General features: G+C 45.2%; 1 protein-coding gene across 4 annotated transcripts in view; it reads right to left on the reverse strand.

Moving 5' to 3' along the window:
* Positions 1-2,542: 2,542 nt before the first annotated feature.
* ADPGK (ADP dependent glucokinase) overlaps positions 2,543-23,162 on the reverse strand; it is a 48,332-nt gene continuing 27,712 nt past the window's right edge. The window contains exons 1-5 of one of the 4 annotated variants that reach the window (XM_032864998.1): positions 12,424-12,447; positions 11,811-11,931; positions 7,154-7,350; positions 6,508-6,606; positions 2,543-4,123 (exon numbers count right to left, since the gene is read on the reverse strand). In XM_032864998.1, coding sequence (XP_032720889.1) covers positions 3,569-4,123; positions 6,508-6,606; positions 7,154-7,350; positions 11,811-11,931; positions 12,424-12,441 — 990 coding nt within the window. In that variant the 5' untranslated portion in view covers positions 12,442-12,447 and the 3' untranslated portion in view covers positions 2,543-3,568. Of the gene's footprint in view, positions 4,124-6,507; positions 6,607-7,153; positions 7,351-11,810; positions 11,932-12,423; positions 12,448-23,162 lie in introns of those variants that run through there. The other 3 variants (XM_032864996.1, XM_032864995.1, XM_032864997.1) reach the window with 3 other exon arrangements.

Here is a 23,162-nt window from a genome sequence, read left to right on the forward strand (position 1 = left end):
CAAATAAATAAATAAAATATTTAAAAAAAAATCTTTTAAAAGAAAAGTGTGAGGAAGATACAAAGGACTTAGTGCATCCAAGGTGATCTTGAACAAAGCTGAAGGACTTACACTCACTATCTCACTTCAGGGCTTGACCAGAATAACAGTTATGTGATACTGGCATCAGGACAGACAAATAGATCCGTAAATAGACCCACACTTACCCAGTCACTGTTGATAAAGGCCTGAAAGCAATGCAGTGGGGGAAGGAAAGTCAGAGCCAGACCAACCAGATAGCTGTGTAGAAAACAGTGAATCTGATCCCAACCTAACACATCCACAAAAAGGCACTCAAAACGGATTACAGACTGAAGTGTAAAACCTAAAACTGCAAAGCTCCTAGAAGAAAAGAATGAGATTACAGGCATGACAGGAAGAGTTCAATGCTTCAGACCAGCGAGCCAGGAAGAAAATGAGTATCTGTCTACAGACTGGGAACATAGAACTCCTACAACTCAGTAAGAAAACCAACCACCCAAACAACAATGTATACAAAACCACCCAGCTGGGGCGGGGCGGGGGGGGGGAGCAGGCAGATTGGGACACTTCACAAAGATACATGAACGGCCAATAATCATGTAAAAAACACTATTCACCATCAGGAAGATGCAAAACTAGACTAGAGTGAAATACCACTACTTACCTTCAAGATGGCTACAATTAAACATGGACACCCCCGAATCCTGGTGCCTGCGAGAAGCCTCCGGAACTGTCACACATCATTGGTGGGAGTAAAACGGTTCAGTCACTTTGGAGGGACGGGAACATTCTGTACCTGAATAGGCATTTGGGTTAGACGGGTGTACACGTTTGTCAAAACCACCAAACGATACCCTTGACATCTGTGTAGCTCCGCTCTACCTAGGACAAGACTCCAGAGTCACTGTGGTAGCTTTTCAACGTTTTAAAATAGTACTAAAGAGACCCAGAAAATTGCCAGTTCAGTTTGGGAATTGTAAGTCATAATTACTAAGCTCTGAAACACGTGCCGTGTACTGTACTGTCTTGCACAGCACTCCCCTTTACACGTATACTAAGAACCCCGAGGGGCCACCATGCACCCACTTCACCGATGAGCAAAGTGAGGCTCGGGAGGATCATGTGCCGTCACACGATACCGCCGTCTCGACACCCTGCACAGAATGCGAGTTTCCTCCGATGAGCTCCCCTTCCCACTAGCCAGAATAAAAATGCAAACTCAGTCTGCATGATGGGGGTGACTGATCTGGGGCCAAACTGTCCTCTCAACAGTTTGGCGTGGCTGGCGCTTTCCCCAGAGCATTAAACCATTTCAAGCAAGTATGAGTGAGTGTTAATAGCATCTGTAGGGAGGCTCCTTTCTCACCAGGCCCCCTCTCTTCTAGTCCAGTCGATTTTCCAACCTCCGACCAAGGCCCACGCGGAAAGCTCTGTACCATACAGCTCCGGGCGCAGGGTGGAGGGTGGAGGCCCGAGGCTGCACCTGCCGCTTATCCTGGCAGCTCACTTCTGCAAAGCCTCTCCCAAGTGCTGGAGTCGGAGCTTCCTGCTGAAGTTTAGCTGCCTTCTCGAAAAAGTGGGACGTTCAGGGGAGCCCTGTGCGCATTCCTGACTCCGTGCAGCTCATTCAGGCACAAGGAAAGCTTCTTAAGACGGGAAGGAATACTTGCCCCGTGCGCACGATGCACGGGGACGCGCTGTGTTAACCACCACACTGACCAGAAAGCCACTGCTCTAAGGTACGTGCTGATTACACATTCCTGACATCCCCCATGCAAACCCGGGACCATATATACTAAGGGGAGGGGGAGCAGACAGCTCGGAGCCGGACTAAGAAAAAGCCCCGTGGGAAGCACCTCAATATTCTCACAGTTGTCTTGGGTTTATGTAACAGAAGTGAGGACTTATTCCAGCTCTTCTTGGAAAAACAGAAAGCTCTTCCCACTTCAGCCTTTCTAATACAAATAGGCTAGGAGCTTGGTGTTTAATTATTTCTAATGGAGCCTGGAGGCAGAGACTGATGGGGTAGCAGCCAGAAATTCCCTTAATAAGCGACTTGCTTTGAATTTCAAGCTCTAGGTTTAAATTCTCTTTGAAGGAGTGATCAAGCCTTTCCTTCTTACCCACAGCGGGCGGGGGAGGCCATACACGAAGAACCCAAGGTAGTTTTGAGGTTCCAGAAGCTGCTAAGAGCCAGGTATGAACTGATTACCCCTGACCCACGTCAGCCTGCCAGCAGCTGCCGCGTTCACACCGCTCTTCGAACAACTGAGAAGGCTCACCGCACTCTTCCAAACGGCTGTTCCACAGTGGCTTGGCTACTCTGTCTTGGTACTACTGTCGTCTGTCACCTTAAACCAACAGACGACAGATCTATAGCTCGGGCTCAGCAGTGGGGAAAAGATAAACACCTCAGGAGTAACATACAACTCATGTCCTAGTCAAGATCAGAAATGATTATACTTTTCCGGCTCCAGAGTAGGGCTGGGAGAGAGAGACTCAATCACAAGCAGACTTAGGATTCCCGAAATGTAAATTATTTTTAATATTTTTAAAAGCACACAGAAGTCTCCTTGACTTATAAAAAAATAAATACGTAACATGGCAGATTTATTCATGATTCTGGGGCTCTGATGAGGTAAAACTTTTTAATGGATGTGGTGTGTCAATGTAACACAGACATGATCTGTTACACACGCAGAAGCATATTCCAGTTGTAAAAGCAAATTCCTTCAACGATCAGAACGAACAAAGATCAGTCTTCCACTGTGGAAAGTGTATCCAGAGCCGGGGGCTGAGGCTGGGCCCAGGCACGGTGGGCTCTGGACCAGCCTATAACCCCGGAGGGCAGAAGGCAGAGCCTGGCAGTCCCCAAGGCCAACCCACAGGCAAGCCAGGCCCCTGAGCAAAGGCAGAAAATGAAGGCCTTCCTCAAAGGCGGCACGGAGCCTCAGCTGCAACTATGAAGCCACGAGGACGACTGTGCTGTCCTGACTTGGGGCTCTGTCTGCACTTTGAGAGCAGAAGACTAAGAAGGTGTGCTCATTAAACATTTTCGTTGTAACACTGAATGGAAATCGTGATCCTGCCCATGAGCACGGAGTGGAGAGAGAACACGAGACCCTCGTGCTGGGCTCCACAGGGGCCGAGAGCCCAGGAGAGCAAGTGCACGCTTCCGCCCTGGGCCCCAGAGGAAATGCTTTCTTCAGCAGACACGCTCTCCAGAGTGGAGTCTGGCCTGAAATACTTGACAACGCTGCACAAAATGGGGACATGGCAATCAAGTTTTACCCCTGTAACACACAACATAAAACCCCCCCACAAATCCAGTCTCATTAGTAGATAGCTAAATTCTGATTAAAACCTGAAATGTTTCTGTGTAATCGTCAACAGGCTGGAATGTATCTGATACAGTTGAATCTGTTGTTTCTTTGGCTATCTATCCTTCAATTAGATCTAGAAACTGTTTGGACACCCCTCCATCCTATGTTTCCTGTAATTTAAACCGGGTAGCTCTCCTTCGGAAAAATCACCCACAGCCACCTTCCTAGGAGCGAGAGCGGACTTCTGAGTAGAAGAGGCCTTCGGCGGAAATGGCATCTCCAAGGCCCACTGTTCGAATGGGATCTTTACACACCAGTACTGGTGTGAAGTGGAAGGATATGCCCTCCCTGTGCCACTCGGCTACTGGCTCGTTGGGGTTTATTACGATCCTCGAGCCCGCCTCCGAATGGGAGGTCATGAACTCACGGGGTGCCCGCAGGGACACTCGACTGGCATCGATGTTGTCTGTCGCACAGGCCTGTGTCCCAGCCACGCGAGCGCCCGCGGCCACAGCCGCTAGCTGATTGGCCCAGTGTCCATCAACTGTTGCCAGGATGTGGTAGACTAACGTGTGGAAATGGATCCTGGTGAGGTCCGAGGCTCTGCTTTTACTCCTCCCGTGTTCCTTCAAGATCCAAAAGAGGATGTCACTGACCATGCCCACGTCAGGGATGCCATTCCACGAAGAGAGAGAGGAGTGAGGGCCAGATGCCGCCTGGCTGAGGAACAGCAGCTCCTGTTCGTTCAGGCCAAGAGAAGTCACCGCAGGAAAGACCTGCTAACAGAAACACAACGGAGGTCTCTTTCTGATGGACACCTCGCTCCCAAGAGACCCGAGGACACGGCCAGTGACTACAGTCAGGGAAGGCAAGCAGAACGGTGTTCTTCTTCCTTCCCATGAGACTCCCTGTCCCAGAAGTGATGGTCACAGGTACTGCTTTGGCCATGACACCTCTAACTGTACCTTCATTATCCCTAGGGATAAATCCAGAAAGTGACAATGACACTGCTGTGGACTCGGTCTTCTGTTATATTCACTCAAAGGGCAGAGAGGCACCTACTTCCTATTTCTGTCCATGGTGCCTCGCTTGAGACTTTGCAGGCACAGCAGACCCTTGCCTACCCGTGGGACATATTCCCAAACGCCGGCAGGCACTAGGCCAGTGGAACAGAGAAGGCCCTGGCAGCACACAGGCTCACGTGGTTCCGGGTACACGCCAAGAAGCAGCGAGAAAGGTCTCCTGTTAGAGCTAAGATTTTAAGCAGGCGTGGGGTAGGGAAGGCTGTGTTTAGTGCTGATGGTGCGCATGGGGTACTGCACAGGAGCTGCTGAGCCGGTTTTAGTCTTAAGGGGAGCTGCTATGTATACGACCTCCTGCTCCTGACCTGGTGCTCCTCTCCTCGGAGCCAGAGCACAGCCCACACGGGGAAGGGAAGGGGTATGTGTGGGTGCATGTGGCTTTGCTAACGTAAGAGCTCTTCCACTTAGGGCATGTGCTGTGCCAGGCCCTGAGCGGGTGGCTTTTGCTCATTCAATTCTTACCATGACCCTCCCAGAGCAGGAGGAATCGCCTCCATTTACCAGCTATGGGGACCGAGGCTCAGAGAGGTTAAATAGATACACAGAAAATGAAGTAAACACGGCTTTTTTAAAAAGTGGAAAGGTAACCTTAAAGGGGAAATGCAAATTAAAACCTCTACTGAGAGAGACCAAGTGCGAACCCTGACATAAACGGCGGAGTGTGCGCGGTGACCACGTGTGTGAGTGAGGGGCAGGCGTGCACGGCAGCGACACTGTGGGTGACACTGCCTGTGGCGGGGGAGGCGGTGGCTGTGCGTGGTGTCTATCTGGGAACTCACCACATGCTACTCACTTTTGCTACGAACTTGAAACTACCCTAAAAGGTAAAGTCTATTAAAACAATCAAAAACTATTCTCAAATATTTTTCACCCGTCAGACTGGTCAAAGAATGCGTGTTTCTAATCACGTCCTGGCGCCAAAGATATGAGGAAATGAGCACTTGTAAAGGGTTCTAGTGGCGGTGAACAGGGACAGCTCTCACGGAGGGCATCCTGGCAGCATTAAACTTACAAAGGCCTTCTCGGCTGCCCCTGGCAGTTGTACTCCTGCGAATTCATCGGACACAGGTACCTGCTCAGGGGAAATGAAAGTCACGTACGAAGTTCTCTGCTGCACCACCGCCTGGGATAGCAAAGGTCAGAAACCAAGACGCCCACCAAGACGGTGCAGGGTCAATAACCCAGGGACCCCCACGCTCCCTTTCATCACCTGGCTGTGAAATGGCAGGATGCTCCCCGGTGATGACGGAGAAAAGCCCTCCAAATCCAATCAGTGAAAAAAAGCCAAGTGCAGAACAGTCTATATTCTGAACACTGTGCTACTTTTGGGGGTAAAAAGGAACCAAACATTAAGGCTACATTCCCATGTTTGCTTCTATCTGTACAGAGACTCTGGAGGCATAAGGATGAAACCAAGAAGGTTCCTAACAGTGAGTACAGCTGGTGGGAGACCTCACTGTGTATCTTAGTATTACTGGGGTTAGAACCATATGAATAACCTTTTAACCCCTTAAAAAGGTTAAATAATAAAAAAATAAAAGGTTACATAACCGGTTGAAGTTCAGAAAGATAGAGAATGGCAAAGCTGGCACCCTGACCCCAGCTTCTGAAGCCTGTGTCCAGATGCACTGTACTCCCGGGTCTGATCGCGCCTGCCTTCCAGAAGCAGGAGGCGAACACCTTAGTGCCTGGTGGTGAGGAAGTGAAGCTCCCCTGAAGTTGCTCTCCTCTGAGCGTCTGGAACTTCAACTGAAAGCAGCTGAGCTGGGCTTTCTGTTTTCTCCTTTGGGTTCTACTACAAAAACCATTCACTCCAACTTCTCCATTCCAGGAGAAACAGGACCCACAGATCCACTGGTGATGCTGCAACATTTCTAACCTAGTAGGAGATCCTGGTCCACAACGGCTCTGGCTCCTCCTCTGGATCTCTGTGGAACCAGGTCTGAGTGACAGAATATCCCTGCCTCAGGGAGCCGGCCCCTGAGCCCCAAGAGCTGGCCCCACTGGACAAGGACACTTCTCTGAGAGGCCCCTTGAGGGTGAGGGCCACAGAAGGCCGCACACGCTGCCCCTGTGCTTACCTGATGCACGATGCTCCTCATGAGATCCTTGTTAGTCATACTGGCCAGCTCGAGGTGGACGGGAATACCAGTAGGGATGTCAGAAATGGAGCTCACGACCTGCCAAGAGAAGAGCACAGTGGTGCCATCAGAAGCAGAACTCACCAAGAGGGAAGAAAGGGTCACGGCCCTTTTTGCATCATGATGAAAGCCTAAGCCCCAGGGGTCACCACAGCCTCCGGACGAGGGATGCTCTTGCTGACAGGGAGGAGGCAGGGTCACAAACTCCGGACACCAAGAACCGCCCCTGTGCACTAAGGGAGCAGCCTATTCCCGGGGCCTACCCCGAGGAACCGCAACACAGCTGATGTGAGGAGATGACACACAGGACACAGAGGACGCAGACCACACACACCGTGGCTGGAGCCACACTCAGCGTAGCACAGGGCACAGAGGCTCAGGCAAGAGGAGGTTCTGCCCTGTCCTACTCGAGCTGCCGCCATGGCCAAAGGAGCACTGGGAGGCGCCTCCCCGTGGCGGCGGCCGTGAATCATCCTGGGGGGCCAGACCGAGGCCCAGGCAGCTCGAGCTGCAGAGGTCTAGAGCAGCGGGAACCTGAGGAAAAACGCTAGCCAAGATCTGGGAAATTCTGTGACAGTGCTATTACCTCCAAGAGCCTCTTCCTCTGGAGCTCCTTGCTTTGTCCCTCCATCATGTGCAATCCAGAGAGGACCACCAGGTCTGGCTGAAACTCCTCCAGGCTAGACACAAACACCTCCAGCATATTCATGGCCCCGTTGGAGAGGTCGTGGGAGAAGATGAATCGGTTGGCATGGGGAGCTTTTAACCGGCCCCACTCCTCCCCTAGAGAAGCCCAGTCAACACAATGGGAAGAAAAGGAAGAGGCTTTAAGTATCCTAGCTGAGGGGGCTGGAGGGGGCCTCCCTGGAGCCCCGGCCCTGGGCAGGCTGGCTTCCAGCTGACTGGAGACTGGCTATGATGGCCTAGCCATGCACGGCGCTGCAGCCAAGAGGACCGTGCTCGGTTAAGAAAAAAATGAACAGGACTGGACCCCAACCCAACCCAACAAAACAACAAACACAGCGTGGGTGCACTACGCATTTTTCAGGGGGCTGCCAGTTAGTCCCAGAAAAGTTCTACTGCCCACTGAGCTCTCACACAGGATGCCTGGGTCCCTTCCCCGCTACAGAGCGGCAGCACAACCTCCAGATACCAGCACCCAGTGTGCACCGTGCACATGGGACACATGACCTTTCTCGAAGCACTTCCCACCTCACAGCTGGGCCCCACAGAGCCTGGAATTCCACAAGTCAAGCTGACCGCGGCCCCTCCTCCCCGCTGCCCACTGATGGTTTCCCGGCACTTGATCCAGAAGGTAGCATGTGGCTGCTTTAGCCTCCTCTGATCGAGCTGCTTAGGAATAATGCCTGCTCAAGACCAAGTTCAAGTGCTACCTCCTCCCTAAGTGACTGCTGACTGCTCCAACTCGAGGTGCACTTTCACTGCTTTGAACATCCACAGAGGCTTCCCTTCATATGGTTTGGGGAATATCATTTTGCTCTCAACTACCTCTTCTACAGTTCTGAATGAGTACTCAGACCATTACTTAACTTCCCTCACATCTGTGCCCCATCTCCCCACACAGAATGCCAGCTCCTTGAAGGGAACACTGTATGTCTCGGATTCTCCAAGCACTTGGCCCAGGCCCTGCAGAGAGGGCCCACTCAGCATCTGCTCAGTGGATCCAAGCCGAGGGAGGCTGGAGCCACTTGTGGGTGGGTCTTCTGGTGGGGGGAGCAGTTTGGGATCTGTGCCCACCACAGGAATGGCTCTCCCCACAGGCCCTGCATCAGAGTCAGAACCTCCTGGGGAGCTGAGTTTTAAAAAATGTGCAGGTGGCGAGGCCCACCGCCAGAGATCCTGATGTGCACGTACGTGGAGAACTACCCCACAGACCCCACAGTGGCCAAGCATTTGAGAGGTGTGCGCTATGGCGGGTGTCCTAAAGCAGGGCAAGTGGCAGAGGCCTTCCCCGGGTTCACTTGGAGAAGCCTCACCACCCATTCTTCTGCCAATACTCGATAGCAAATCTTGAAACTCAGTCAGTGCAAGGGCCACCTAGATTCTGCACCTACTTCAGGCAATTCCCAAATGACTCCCCTGCCCCCCAGCCAGCATGGGGGCTTTTCCAGAGACTGAGGGGCAAGACTTAGGAGCTGGGTTTCTAGAGCTTTCCCTCCAAGTAAAGAATACATCTCATTTACAAAATTAGAGTTCATACACTGAAAGCTCATTTTTCACTGGTTTCTATCATAGTTACTGGACACTCCTTCAGAAAGTTTTTCCTTAAGGCAGACAAACCGCAGCAGAGGGTTTCCTTACACTGCAGGCTGATGTGCTGTCATCAGCAAACCACTTCCTCCTTCCTACAACGGGCCTCTCTGCACAGAAGCCTTGCGTCTCCAAGGGGAGTGTGCATGCGTGTGCAGGGCTTACTCTGGAAAGAGGGTCAAGGCTGGCAGGGCCCAGCTTCCCTTTACCGTGAGTTCAGCTTTATTGATTCCATTCCTCTGAAAAACATTTTATATGTGGGTCATTCATATAAAAATCTCTGAAAGCAGAAAAAGACATTTCCTACTTACAACCACCAACACAATGGTTATGTCGGTTAAAATGCCACAGTCCTTTAATTCCTGGTCCACGCCTTATCATTTGTCCACAGCAATCATCCAATAATGGTCCACAAAGCTGAGTGCAACATTCTGAACCCGTTTTATCTCCAAACACCCAAAGCAAGGGCGGCCTCCCCTGCGAAGCCTCTCCTAATTTCATGGCCTCACCCCTGTGAAATTAGGTCACAGGACCTAATTTCACATTCCTAAATGTGAAATTAGAAATTTCATATCTCCTAACTCTGCCAACCCCACCAGATGCAGCTGCTTCCTCCCCTGGGCCACTGCTAGTACTTCTTAAGGACGGGGCACATGCTTTTGTCATCCTCTGCTCAAGAGCCCATGCCCCGCAGTGAGTGGAGCGCTGGGCCCACGCCTTCCGTCACCAGCTCATCCCGCCTCACACCGTCCCTGCAAGCAGCGTGTGAACGAATGAATGGGCAAAGGAACAAGCGAACGAGAGGAAAAGACTGAGGACTTCGATGGCCTGTAACAACAAAGAATATGGGTAGGACTCCAAATTCAACATCTCCCCCACTGACGAGACTCTGCACAAGGGGAGAAATCCACATCAGAGTCCTCCCGAGGGCAGGACCTGGGACTGTCCCCTCTGGAGTGAGCTGCTGGGAAGCACTGCCTAATTCACCCAGGAGAGCTTCATGGCACTTGAAGTAAATGAATTTCCTCAGGGAAAAAGTGAGAGAAACAAAATAAATAGGCCTCTCTCTGCAAGGCAAAGAAGAGAAGGGAAGTGGAGAGTTGCTCCCTGACTGTTTCCACAGGACACAGGACTGACAGAGGCATACCGACTAGAATGCAGACAGGACGAGTCTGGAACCTCAAAGCCCCCTTGTTCTCGCAGAGCTCGGAATGTGTTTCTCTGAGTGATCCCTTCTCTCAATTTACCGTCCTGCCCTTTGGCCACTATGTGTGACTCAGTAGATCCCCAGCCCAAAGCCTGAAAACAAGCTTCTCTGGGCAAGTCTGGCAGGGAAAAAGGAGGAAATGATTGGTAACAAATCCTCTTTTTATTCAGAAGCTGGGGGTGGATTTCTGTGAAGACAAGTGATCCGAGGGCTTCTGTCACCAGACTAGGTTCCCACCAGACTAGGTTCCCTCCAGGGGTCAGTGAAAATGTAATTGCAAATAAAGTTTAATGGGAGGCCCTGCTTTGTACTAACAAAATAAGGCACAGAAAAGAAAAACTAAAGTGTGGGGTTTATAAATCCAAGGATGGAGAGGGTCTCCTTTCAAGATTAGCTGCGCTGTCTGCTTACCTCCACAAGAGGCACAGCTGTCAAATCCAACAGCAAAATCTGGCTGAAGAGAGCAGTCTCTCCACCCTGCAGTCACCAGGGAAGATGACAGAAACTAGGAACCAGGAAGGTCCCCGGGTCAGGAGGGGAGCACCAGCAGGGTACAAGGGAGAGGAATCTGGAACTGGCAGCAGCAGCACTTCCAAGGCACATCTTTAGCTCTTCCAGACCCTTCCTGTCAACAGTCGGGTTCATGCCTTTCACTGAAGGAGCGCACAGTACCTCTGCACCCTTGCCACAGTCTTAGCAGTAAGAGCTATCATTCTGAGTTTCCGAGAAACTCCAAACTTGCACACAAGGAAATGTGAACTGCCTACTGCAACGGTCTGTCCATAATGTTCAGACCTAGCCCTTCCCAACTCCCTGATCCAATAAACATCCCGAAGAGAACCAGAGACAAACAATTCTTTTTATGCACATGGAAAACGTAATTTTCAAGGAGCACTCTACTTCCTGTCTCACATGAATTACTCTAGCAGGTGAGCTTCTCTTAATCAGCGTGGAAGCAGCTCACTGAAGCCTATTAAAGCAGTGCTTTAAGGGACCAATTAGTCTGTTTAGATGCTTGAGTCTTTGAGTTAATCATGTGTTGAGTAAGACATTCAAGAGTCTGAGTTCTAAGCAGAGGAAAGAGACAACAGCAAATACACAGAATTAAAGAGTTAAAATGTGTTCAGGTATTTAGGATTCTCTAAGAATCAGAACTGTAGTCTCTGTGACAAAAAATCTACTGGGAGTGATGCTGGGTGGGCTGGATTTGGACTCAGGAGTGCCGGAACATTATATATATATATATTATATAATGGAAAATAATGTAAGTGTTGCTAAATACAAATACTTCACTACCACACCCCAGGGAAAATAAAATCCTTCAAAGGAAGTTTGCCAGAGGCCTGGAATCAATCCCAAACGGCTTGGAACAGTTGGCCAGAAAAGCCTAGGGCAGAATCCAGCATAGTGCTGAACAGATGTTACTTGCCCTTCTCTTTCCTTAGTAATAAAGAAAAACTTCCTATATGTGTGTTTAACACATTCTCACTTTTATTCAAGATGCCGGTTTTCCTAGAGCCGAACTTTTCTTGGGTTCAGATCAGTTTTGTCTGTAGATCTGGGAATTTTCTTCAATGTTACACTACTCTCTATTCTGAGACAATGGCCAGTTTCAGCTCAGCAGAACCAAGAGGTCAGGGAAGTCGTAAGGAAAGAAACGGTCCTGTCAACTTACAAAGATCAATTTCTAGCACAGTCACACCCCAATCTGACAACACACAGTCCCCTGTCCAGTTTCTCACCAATACGTACTCATTTCTCTTACCTGCTTGATATTCTAAAATAAGGTGGAACTCATCCACTTCCTGCAATGACTCTGGTGGAACAAATACATTATCATCAAGAAGTTCATGCAGCTTTGGACCAACTGGACCGCAAAGAAGAACCTGGAGACAAGACACAGGAAATCTATCAGGAGACCTGTCCCTGTTCCCACTGAATCTATACAGTGACCAAAAAGGTACATTCAGGACGCTTCTATTCATTTCAACCAAAAACTGGAATCCAAATCTTATTTTAAATGCTTTGGTTTGGAGGTATGTAGTAGAGGGGCTATTACTATTACTATCACATATATCCCTATGGAGGGAATGGCCACCAGAAATGAGGGGCTGACAAGAGACCTGAGTCATACCTGTTAGACAGATACCTCCGTAGCTGTGGAATCTCATACACTCTGCAAGGGACTGAATATTTTTGTCCTCCCCAAAGTCCTATATTGAAGCCTAACTGCTGATTGTGACAGTATTTGGAGACAGGGCTTTCAGGAGGCAACTAAGGTCCAAAGAGGTCATACAGGTGGGGTCCTAATCCAAGAGGATTGGTGGCCTCATAAGAAAAGGAAAAGTGAGAGCTAGATCTCTCTCTTTCTAACTTACCCACTGAAGAAAGGCCATGTCAGGACACACCAGAAAGTGGCTGCAAGCCAGAAAAGAAGCCCTCACCAGAAACTGGACCCTGCTGGAATCTTGATCTTGGACTTTCCAGCCTCAGACTTGTGACAAAATAAATTTCCGTTGTTGAAGCCACCCAGCCGATGGCATTTTGTTATTACGGCTAAGACACACCCCACTCCCCCTTTCTTTTCTTTACTCACTCATCCTATGTAGGCAAACAGAGATGTCAAATTGCTCAGAGCTGCCTGATGAGGACAATTCTGTCTCAATCTTACAGAGTTTAGAAAAGAGCCTCGGGATCACAATATGGCCCCCAATCACAGGACCTAATTTGTGGGATCAGGCCCCTATTATACTTGGCTGTTATGTGAACAGGATAGCCTTCCAGAGATGGGAATTAAAGAGCACCTCAATTCAGCAAGTTGCGGGGGAGGAGTTCTGAAACTTTTCCTAAACCTTTTCAACTCCAACCTGGGCCTCTCCCTGGCTATTCCTTCTAGAAGTCATTTCACATCTACTGATGTTCCTCACAAGCTGCTGCTCCTGCCACACCAGCTCTGGACCCCACTCACAGCCAGGCCAACCTGCTCATAACCACCAAACAATGAGGCTTGGACAGGGATGTAAAGAAAGTTCCCAGAGAAGATCAACATGATTTCGGATTTAATGTGCCCCACCCTGAGAGAGGCTTCAAAAGGCATTTTACTTGATAATTAACTGCTTGCTTGTACAGCTGCCACTTTACTTCTTTTGTCTAATTCCTGGTCAGAACTTCAGCCTTCAAGATGAGAGAACACAGGCCAAATTTTCCCTCCTTTCCCAAAAACAACAACAAAAACAGACAAAATATATGAAACAATGGTTTTTACAACATTTGGATACAACAACAAAGGACAGTGATTCCTAACAGGAAAAAAATGAACTGAGTAAGACCTACAAATGCCACATGAAATTACCTTAAAGGAGTTTCCAGATAGACAAAATCTGAAAGAGTTCATCATCAGTGGACTTGCACTATAAGAAATGTTAAAGGAAATCCTTCAGGCAGAAGTCAAATGATACCAGATGGAAATAAAGATCTAAACAATGGAATGAGGAGCACCAGAAATGGTAACTCTAGATAAGTACCTAAGATCTTTTTCTTACTATTGAAATCTCTTTAAAAGATAATCAACTGTTCAAAGAGCAGTATTAACAACACAGGATGAAGTTTACAACATACACAGAAGTAAACCATATGACAACACCACTATAAAGACCAAAGGAGAGAAATGGATGCACTTGTTTATTACAAAGTCCTCAGATTATACATGAAGTATGACATTACTGACCACAGACTGTGATGGCTAAAAATGTACACTATAAATCTTAAAGCAACTACTAAAATAATGAAGAATTATAACTAATAAGCTAGAAGATAATATGAAAGTATAGAAAATAATTCAAAAGAGTGCAGAAAAAGAAGAAAAAGGGAAGATAAAGAGGTGGGACAAACAGAATACAAAGAGCAAGATGTCAGACTTAAACCCAATCTAATTTATTAACAAACACATTAAGTGTAAATGGCCTAAACAGCCCAATTAAAGGAGATTGTCAAAGTGGATTAAAAAGCAAGCCCCAAATATATGCTGCCTACAAGAAATATTTATTAATTATGAAATCTAAGTCACCTTTTTATTTACTTTGCAACAGACTAGTATGTTGTTTTTATCTGGACACATTACTACTGTCTTCTCATTTTGTTTTTAATTGATGTATAGTTGACACAAAATGTTACATTAGTTTCAAGTGTATAATATAGTGATGCAACCAATCTATACCTTATGCTATGCTCACCACAGGTGTAGCTACCACCTGTCACCAACACTATAACAATACCACTGTTACATAACACCAATCAATTGTTATATAACAATACCAACATTATAACAATACCATTGACTAGAATTCCCTATGCTGTACCCTTCAACTCCATAGCTTTTTCATTCCATAACTGGAGGCCTATACCTCCCACTACCCTTCATCCATTTTGCTCATCCTCCCACTGCCCAAGAAATACACTTAAATGTAAAGACACCAATAGGTTAAAACACAAAAATGGAAAAAGTTAAGTCACACTAACGCTAATCAAAAGAAAGCTACAAAGGTCATTTTAATTAAAACATTTCAGAGCAAATACTTTGAAATGATTTTCCTTATCCCTGGCAACGACAGAGAGGTCAATTCATAAAGAAGATACAGCAATCACAAATAGTTAGGTATACACTTAATGACAGGGCTTAAAAATACATGAAGCAGGGGTGCCTGGGTGGCTCAGTGGGTTAAAGCCTCTGCCTTCGGCTCAGGTCATGATCCCAGGGTCCTGGGATCGAGCCCCACATCGGGCTCTCTGCTCAGCAGGGAGCCTGCTTCCTCCTCTCTCTCTGCCTGCATCTCTGCCTACTTGTCATCTCTGTCTGTCAAATAAATAAATAAAATCTTTAAAAAAAATACACGAAGCACAAAGTTATAGAACTGTAAGGGAAAGAGATGAGAATGTCACCTATAGATGAGAATGTTAATACTTGCTTCTCAATAGACACAAAATCAGTAAGAATATAGACCTAACAATACTACCAACCAACTTGGCCTGACATTTCTATCCATCCAACAACAGAATATACTTCTCCTCTTCCTCTACCCCCCACCCCCATTCTCCCTATCAAATAAACAAAATCTTAAAAAAAAAAAAAAAAAAAAAAAAAGAACTTTACTAAGATATACCACATTCTAGGTCATAGAAAAAGTCTCAGTAAATTTAACAGATCAAGAGAAGTATATTCTCTGACCACAATGTAATTAAAAAGAAATCATTAGCAAAGGGTGCCTGGGTGGCTTAGCTGATTAAGCATCTGCCTTTGGCTCAGATCATGATCATGGGGTTCTGGGATTGAGTCCCTCATCGGGCTCTCTGCTCTGCAGGAAGTCTGCTCCTCCTCCCAACTCATTCTTTCAATCTCTCTTTCAAATAAATAAATATAAATCTTTTTTAAAATAAAAAGAAAGAAATCATTAGTAGAAAGGTATCTGGAAGTATTTAGCTATCCCCAAGTACTTAGAAATGAGGTCACACAAGAAATAGTTCAAGAAATCACAGGGTTATTAGAAACTACTTTGAATTCAATGAAAACTACAATTATCAAAATCTGTGGGATGCAGCTAAAGAAGCACTTAAGGGGAAATTTATAGCACTAAACATCTATATCAGAAAATAGTCTCAAATCAGACCTCAGCTACTACCTTAAACTAGAAAAAGAAAAGTTAAACATGAACAAGACTAATGAAACACAAGAGAAAAACAATAGAGAAAAATCAATGAAACCTAATATTCATTATTTATTGCAAAGATCAGTAAAATTGATAAAACTCTAAGCAAACTGATAGAGAAAAAAAAAAAAAAAAAAGATCACAAGGGGAAACTGCAGAAAGATCCTGAGCTCATCTCCTCCCAGACACAATGAGCCTGCAACAATACACAGAGCAACTCTCTCTGAGAACAACTGAAGATTAGCAAAACAACTCTTCCACATTAAAGACATAAAGAAAAAGACATACTGAGAAGGGCAGAAGGGACAGAGACACAGTTTGGCTGGGATCCAAACCCCTGGTGTCCTGACCCACAAGTGGGAGGCAGAGCACAGGTGTGGAGGTCCTCCCTGAGGAGTGAGGGGTTCAAACCCTACACTGGACACCCCTGCCCTAGGATCTGCACTGGAAGGAGGAGCCTCTATAATGCCGGGCTCTGAAAATCAGGGGGGCTTAACTCTACAGAACAACAGGGTTACAGTAGACTGATACTTTGCTACTGATGGGTGTACACAGAATCTCACTCACGCCAAGACCCAGGGCAGGGCAGAAGTTTGAAAAGCACCTGGGCCATGGAAGAGATCTAATTTTAGGATGTGTGCTGGAGGGGAAGGGATCTAGAGGAACTTCCTCTGTGAATAGAAGCATTAGCACGTACCATTTTTTGTCCTCCTTCAGCCTAGCTGGCCTGACACTAGGAACAAAAGTTGTAGCACTTTCTATCTACTTCACTACCACTGCTCACCCTGTTCCTGCCATCCCCTAGCAGACCTGCCCACCCCGGCAGGTACCCCCTCCAAAGTGGCTCTTGCCCCACCACACCTGGTGGGCAGCCTCATCTGGGATCTGCACCTCTCCAAAGCCACTCCTGCCCCGGGAAGGGGAGGCCAGCCCCAACCACCAGGGCCCCTGCACCAGCCATAGCCACTGAGCTAGCCAGGCAAACCCCGACCACCAGTGTGCCTACAGCACTTGCAGCCCAGCACAAGAGATGGTATGTGCAGCCCAACAGGCAACACTCCAGAGTGACTCTGCTGGACTAGCAGTGACTGCACTTCTGGGCCCCAAAGGATACCTTCTACACAAGGCCACCACCTTCAAGACCAGAAGATGTGAATGAACTATAAAATACATAGGAACAAAGAGAGAGACAGACAAAATGAGACAGAGAAATATGTTCAGAAGAAAGACCTCAGAAAAAAGAACTAAATAAAACAGAAAAAAGCAATCGAACTGATAGAGTTCAATGTAATTAATGGTTACAGAGACGTTCACTGAACTTGGGAGTGGACGAACTCAGTGTAACTTCAACAAAGAGACAGAAAATATAAAAAGAACTAATCAGAGCTGAGCAGTAACTGCAATGAAAAATACACCAGAGGAAATCAACAGCAGATTGGAGACTGCAGAGAATGGATCAGTGCTCTGGAAGGTAGGTAGTAGAAACCACCCAAACTGAACAGCAAAAAGAAAGAAAAAAAAAAAAATGAGGGCAGATTAAGGGACCTCTGGGACAATATCAAGGGACATAACATCAGCATTATAGGGGCCTCAGAAGAAGAGACTAAGGGATAGAAAACTTACTTGAAGACCTAACAGCTGAAAACTTCTCTTCTCCAACCCGGGGGAGGAAACAGCCAGCCAGGTCCAGAAAGCACAGACAGCCCCAAGCAAGATGAAGCCAAGGAGTCCTCCAAGACACATAATAATTAAAATGTCAAAAATTAAAGAGAAAATCTTAAAAGCAACAGGAGAAAGGTAACTGGTTGCTTACAGGAAGACCTATAAGACTACTGGCTGATTTTTGAGCAGAAACTATGCAGGCCAGAAAGGAGTCCTATGACGTATTCAAAGAGCTGAAAGGAAACCACCTATGACCAAAGATACTAAGGATACGGTACCCTGGAGAACTCTTACTAGGATACCCTGCAGAACTGTCATTCAGAATTGAAGGAGCGATATTTCCCAGACAAACAAAAGTTAAAAGGTGTTCACTACCACTAAACTAATCTTATAAGAAATGTTGACTTTTTAAAGCAGAAATAAAGAGGCCAAAACTTGAAGAAAATTATGAAAGGAAAAACATCTCACTGGTAAAGGAGGGAGACAAACCATAAGAGACTCTTAATCTCAGGAAACAAACTAAGGGTTGCTCAGGGGTTGGGGGCGTAGGGAGAGGGTGGTTGGGTTATGGACATTGGGGAGGGTATGTGCTATGGTGAGTGCTGTGAAGTGTGTAAGCCTGATGATTCACAGACCTGTACCCCTGGGGCAAATAATACATTATATGTTAATAAAAAATATTTTAAAAAAGTTAAAAAAAAGCAAACATATAGTGAAGGTAGTAGTCATTTATAAAGTTAGTGTGAAGGTTAAAAGACAGTAAGAGTAAAATCAGGGGTGCCTGGGTGGCTCAGTGGGTTAAAGCCTCCGCCTTCAGCTCAGGTAATGATCTCGGGGCCCTGGGATTGAGCTCCCCACCTGCTTCCCCACTCGCCTCTCTGCCTACTTGTGATCTGTCAAAGAAATAAATAAAATCTTAAAAAAAAAGAGTAAAATCAACTAAATCTATAATAAGTAGTTAAGAGACACACAGAATTTTTAAAAAATGTAAAATATGATTCCAGATACACAAAACACGGGGTGGGGGCGGGGAGTAAAATGTAGTGCTTTTAAAATGTGTCCAACCATCAACTTAAAATAGAATGCTATATATATGGGATGTTATATACGAACCTCACGGTAGCCACAAAACAAAAACCTACAAGAGATACACACAAAAATAATCTAAGTGCAACACTAAAGAAAGCCATCAAGTCACAAGGGAAGAGAGCAAAAGAACAGAGAGTAACTACAAAAACAACCAGAAAACAAGAACAAAATGGTAATAAGTACATACCTATCAATAATTACTTCAAATGTAAATGCACTAAATGCTCCAATCAAAAGACACAGGGTGCCTGGATGAAAACACCAGAACCATCAATACACTGCCTACAAGAGACTCATTTCAGACCTAAAGATAAATACAAACTGAAAGTGAAGGAAAGAAAAAAGATTTCCATGCAAAGGGAAACAAAAAAGCTGGAGTAGCAATACTAAATGAGACAAAACAGATTTTTAAACAAAAACTATCACAAGACAAAGGGCATTACATAATGATAAAGGGGCCAATCTCACAAGAGGATGTAACAGTTGTAAATATCTATGCATCCAACATAGGAAACCTATATATGTAGATATATAAAGCAAATATTAAACGACATGAAGGGATAGTAAAATTGATAGTAATACAATAACAGTAGGGGATTTTAACACCCCATTTACATCAACAGATAGACCATCTAGACCAAAAGTCAATAAGGAGGGGCGCCTGGGTGGCTCAGTGGGTTAAGCCGCTGCCTTCGGCTCGGGTCATGATCTCGGAGTCCTGGGATCGAGCCCCGCATCGGGCTCTCTGCTCGGCAGGGAGCCTGCTTCCTCCTCTCTCTCTGCCTGCCTCTCTGCCTGCTTGTGATCTCTCTATCAAATAAATAAATAAAATCTTTAAAAAAAAAAAAAAAAAGTCAATAAGGAAAGTGGGTTTGAATGACAAATTAGACCAGGTGGACTTAAGAGATATACACAGAACATTCCAACTAAATATAGCAGAATACACATTCTTTTCAAGTGCATCTGGAACATTCTTCAGGCTAATTAATGTTCGGCCACAAAACAAGTCTCAGTATATTTAAGACCAAAATCATATCAAGCATCTTTTTAGACTATAATGGTATGGTAACTGGAAATCCATTCCAAGAAAAAAAGTGGAAAAAAAACTATGTAGAAGCCAAACAACATACTACTAAACAACCAATGGATCAACAAAGAAATCAGGGGAAATTAAAAAAAATACCTTGAGACGAATGAAAATGGAAACAGTATTTTTAAAATCTTTGGGGCACAGCAAAAGCGGTTCTAGGAAGGAAGTTTATAGCAATACAGCCTACATCAAAAAATAAGAAAAACTGAAAAAATTTTTTGTTAAAGATTTTATTTATTTATTTGACAGAGAGAGAGGGAACACAAGCAGGGGGAGTGGGAGAGGGAGAAGCAGACTCCCCAGTGAGCTGTGAGCCTGATGCAGGGCTCGATCCCAGGACCCTGGGATCATGACCTGAGGTGAAGGCAGATGCTTAATGACTGAGCCATCCACTCGGCCCTCAAATAAACAATTTAACCTTGACCAAAAAAAACTAGAAAAAGGGTAACAATAAAAACCCAAAGCAGAAGGAAGGAAATGATACCAAAGAGTAGAGTAGAAATAAATGAAATAAGAGACTGAAAGAACAGAAAAGATCAATGAAACTAAGGGTTAGTTCTCTGAAAACATAAAAGTGATAAACTTTTAGCCAGAGTCATCAAGAAAAAAAAGAGGGAACAGCTGACAAACTAGAAGAAATGGACAAATTCCTAGAAACCATCTTCTAAGAGTGCAACAGGAAGAAACAGCCTGAACAGACCAATCATTAGTAATGAAATTAAATCAGTAATCAAAAAACCTCCAACAAACCAAAGTCCAGGGTCAGATGAAATCACAGGTGAATTCTACCAAACATTTAAAAAATAGTTACAACCTCTTTCTCAAACTATTAAAAAGACAGAGAGAAAGGAACATGTCCAAATTAATTCTATCAGGCCAACACTACCCTGAAACCAAAAACACTACAAAAACAGAAAATTACAGGCCAGTATCACTGACGAACATAGATGTAAAAATCCTCAACAAAATACTAACAAACTGCATTTCAAGTACATTAAAAAGATCATTCAGACCTAGCCTCAGCCATCAGACAACAAAAATAAATAAAAGGCAACCAAATGGGCAAGGAAGAAGTCAAACTGTGGTTTGCCTGGGGAAGGTGGCAGGGGGATGGGCTAAATGCGTGACAAGTATTGGGAGGGCATTTGTGAGGAGCACTGGGTGCTGTATGGAAATGGTGACTCACAGAATTCGACTAGGGAGACTAGTATTACCCTATATGTTAACTAACTGGAATTTAAATAAAAACTTCAAAAGAAAAACTAAGAATGATGGATAAAACAAAATGAAAAAAAAAAACCAATAAAAGTTCAAATGTGCACGTTCTGGCAAGATAGTTAGAAATCCTGACTCAACAAAATAAAGCAAGAATCTAGGGGGAAAAAAAAAAGTTTCACCACAACCAAGTGGGATTTATTCCAGGAATGCAAGAATGGTTTAATTTCCACAAACCAATCAATGTAATATACCATATTAACAAAATGAAAGCTAAAAATCATATGATCATCAACAGATGCAAAAAAAAAGCATTTGACAAAATATAAAAACTTTTAACAAAATGGGTAGAGAGGAAACAACTCATCATAATTAAGGCCATCATATATGACAAACCCACAGTTAACATCATACTCAACGGATCAAGAATAAGACAAGATCAGGAACAAGACAAGGATGCATCTCTCACAACTTTTATTCAATACAGTACTGGAAGTTCTAGCTACAGCAATCAAAGAAGAAAAAGAAATAGAAGGCATCTAGACTGTCAAGGAAGAACTAAATAAAACAGTCACTATTTGCAGATGACATAATGCTATATTTAGAAAACACCAAAGACTCCACCAAAAAAACTGTGGGATCTAATTCAGTAAAGTCACAGTACACAAAATATACAGAAATCTGTTGCATTCTATATGGAAACAAACTAGCAGAAAAAAAAATTAAGAAAAAAAATACCATTTACAATTGCATTAAAAAGAATAAAATGGGGAGGAGTCAGGATGGCGGAGAAGTAGCAGGCTGAGACTACATCAAGTAGCAGGAGATCAGCTAGATAGCTTATCAAACCATTGCAAACACCTACAAATCCAACAGGAGATCGAAGAGAAGAGCAACAATTCTAGAAACAGAAAATGGACCACTTTCTGAAAGGTAGGGCCGGCGGAGAAGTGAATCCAAAGCGACGGGAAGAGAGACTGCAGGGGGAGGGGCCGGCTCCCGGCAAGCAGTGGAGCAACAGAGCACAAAATCAGGACTTTTAAAAGTCCGCTCCACTGAGGGACATCGCTCCAAAGGCTAAACCGGGATGAAGCCCACATGGGGTCAGCGTGGCCCCAGGTCCCGCGGAGTGACAGAAGGATCGGGGGTGTCTAAGTGTCGCAGAGCTCGCAGGTATTAGAGGGGGGAAACCGGCTACACAGACAAAGCCGAGGAGTGAGCTTGCAACTCAGGGTTACCTTGAACCGGTCACAGGCTGGATGAGCTCCGAGCGCAGCCGGAGGCCAGAGAGACGGGAGTGATTGAGTGCTTTTCTCTGAGAGCACACTGAGGAGCAGGGCCCTGAGCTTTTGGCTCCTCCCAACCGGAGATTGGGAAGCCAACATTTTCATTCCCATCCTCTGGAACTCTATGGAAAGCGTTCAGGGAACAAAAGCTCCCGAAAGCCAACCCAAGCGGATTACTCAGCCTGGCCCCAGGTAAGGGTGGGGCAATTCCACCTCAGGCAAAGATTCTTGAGAATCACTACAACAGACCCCTCCCCCAGAAGATCAACAAGAAATCCAGCCAAGACCAAGCTCACTTAGCAAAGAGAACAGTGGAATTCCAGAGGAGAAAGAAAAGCAAGAATTCATGGCTTTCTCCCCATGATTCTTTAGTCTTGCAGTTAATTTTTTTTTTCTTCTGCTAAATTTTTTTTAACTTTTACCCTTTCCTCTTTTAATGTTTTTTTAACTAGTTTATCTTAACAATACCTTTCAAAAAAAATAATAATCTTTTTTGAACCTTCATTATTACAGTAATATTTTATCCTTCATGGAATCTAACTATATTTTTTGTATAAACATAGTTTTTTCTTCTAAAAAATTTGGGGTACAACTTCTCCTAATAGAACAAAATATACCCTAAATCTAGCTCTGGGCTTGTTCTAGTCTCCAGCCTGAGCTAATTCTCTCCACTTTCTTTTTCTTTATTCTCCCAACCAACTTACTTTATCAATTCCTTTTTTTTTTTTAAAGATTTATTTATTTGACAGAGATCACAAGGAGGCAGAGAGGCAGGCGGAGAGAGAGGGGGGAAGCAGGCTCTCCACTGAGCAGAGAGCCTGATGTGGGGCTCGATCCCAGGACCCTGAGATCATGACCTGAGCCGAAGGCAGAGGCTTAACCCACTGAGCCACCCAGGCGCCCCTATCAATTCCTTTTTTAGAAATTAAAAAAAAAAATTTTTTTTTCTTATCTTTATAGGCATATTCAATCCCTTCATTGTGTCTACCCTTATATATGTTTTCCATTCTTTAAAATTTTGGGAGGTAGTTTCTTCTAAGAGACCAAAATATATAATATATTATATATATACA

Source organism: Lontra canadensis, unplaced genomic scaffold, assembly GCF_010015895.1.
Source record: "Lontra canadensis isolate GAN:19392208 unplaced genomic scaffold, GSC_riverotter_1.0 scaffold28, whole genome shotgun sequence".
Classification (NCBI taxonomy): domain Eukaryota; kingdom Metazoa; phylum Chordata; class Mammalia; order Carnivora; family Mustelidae; genus Lontra; species Lontra canadensis.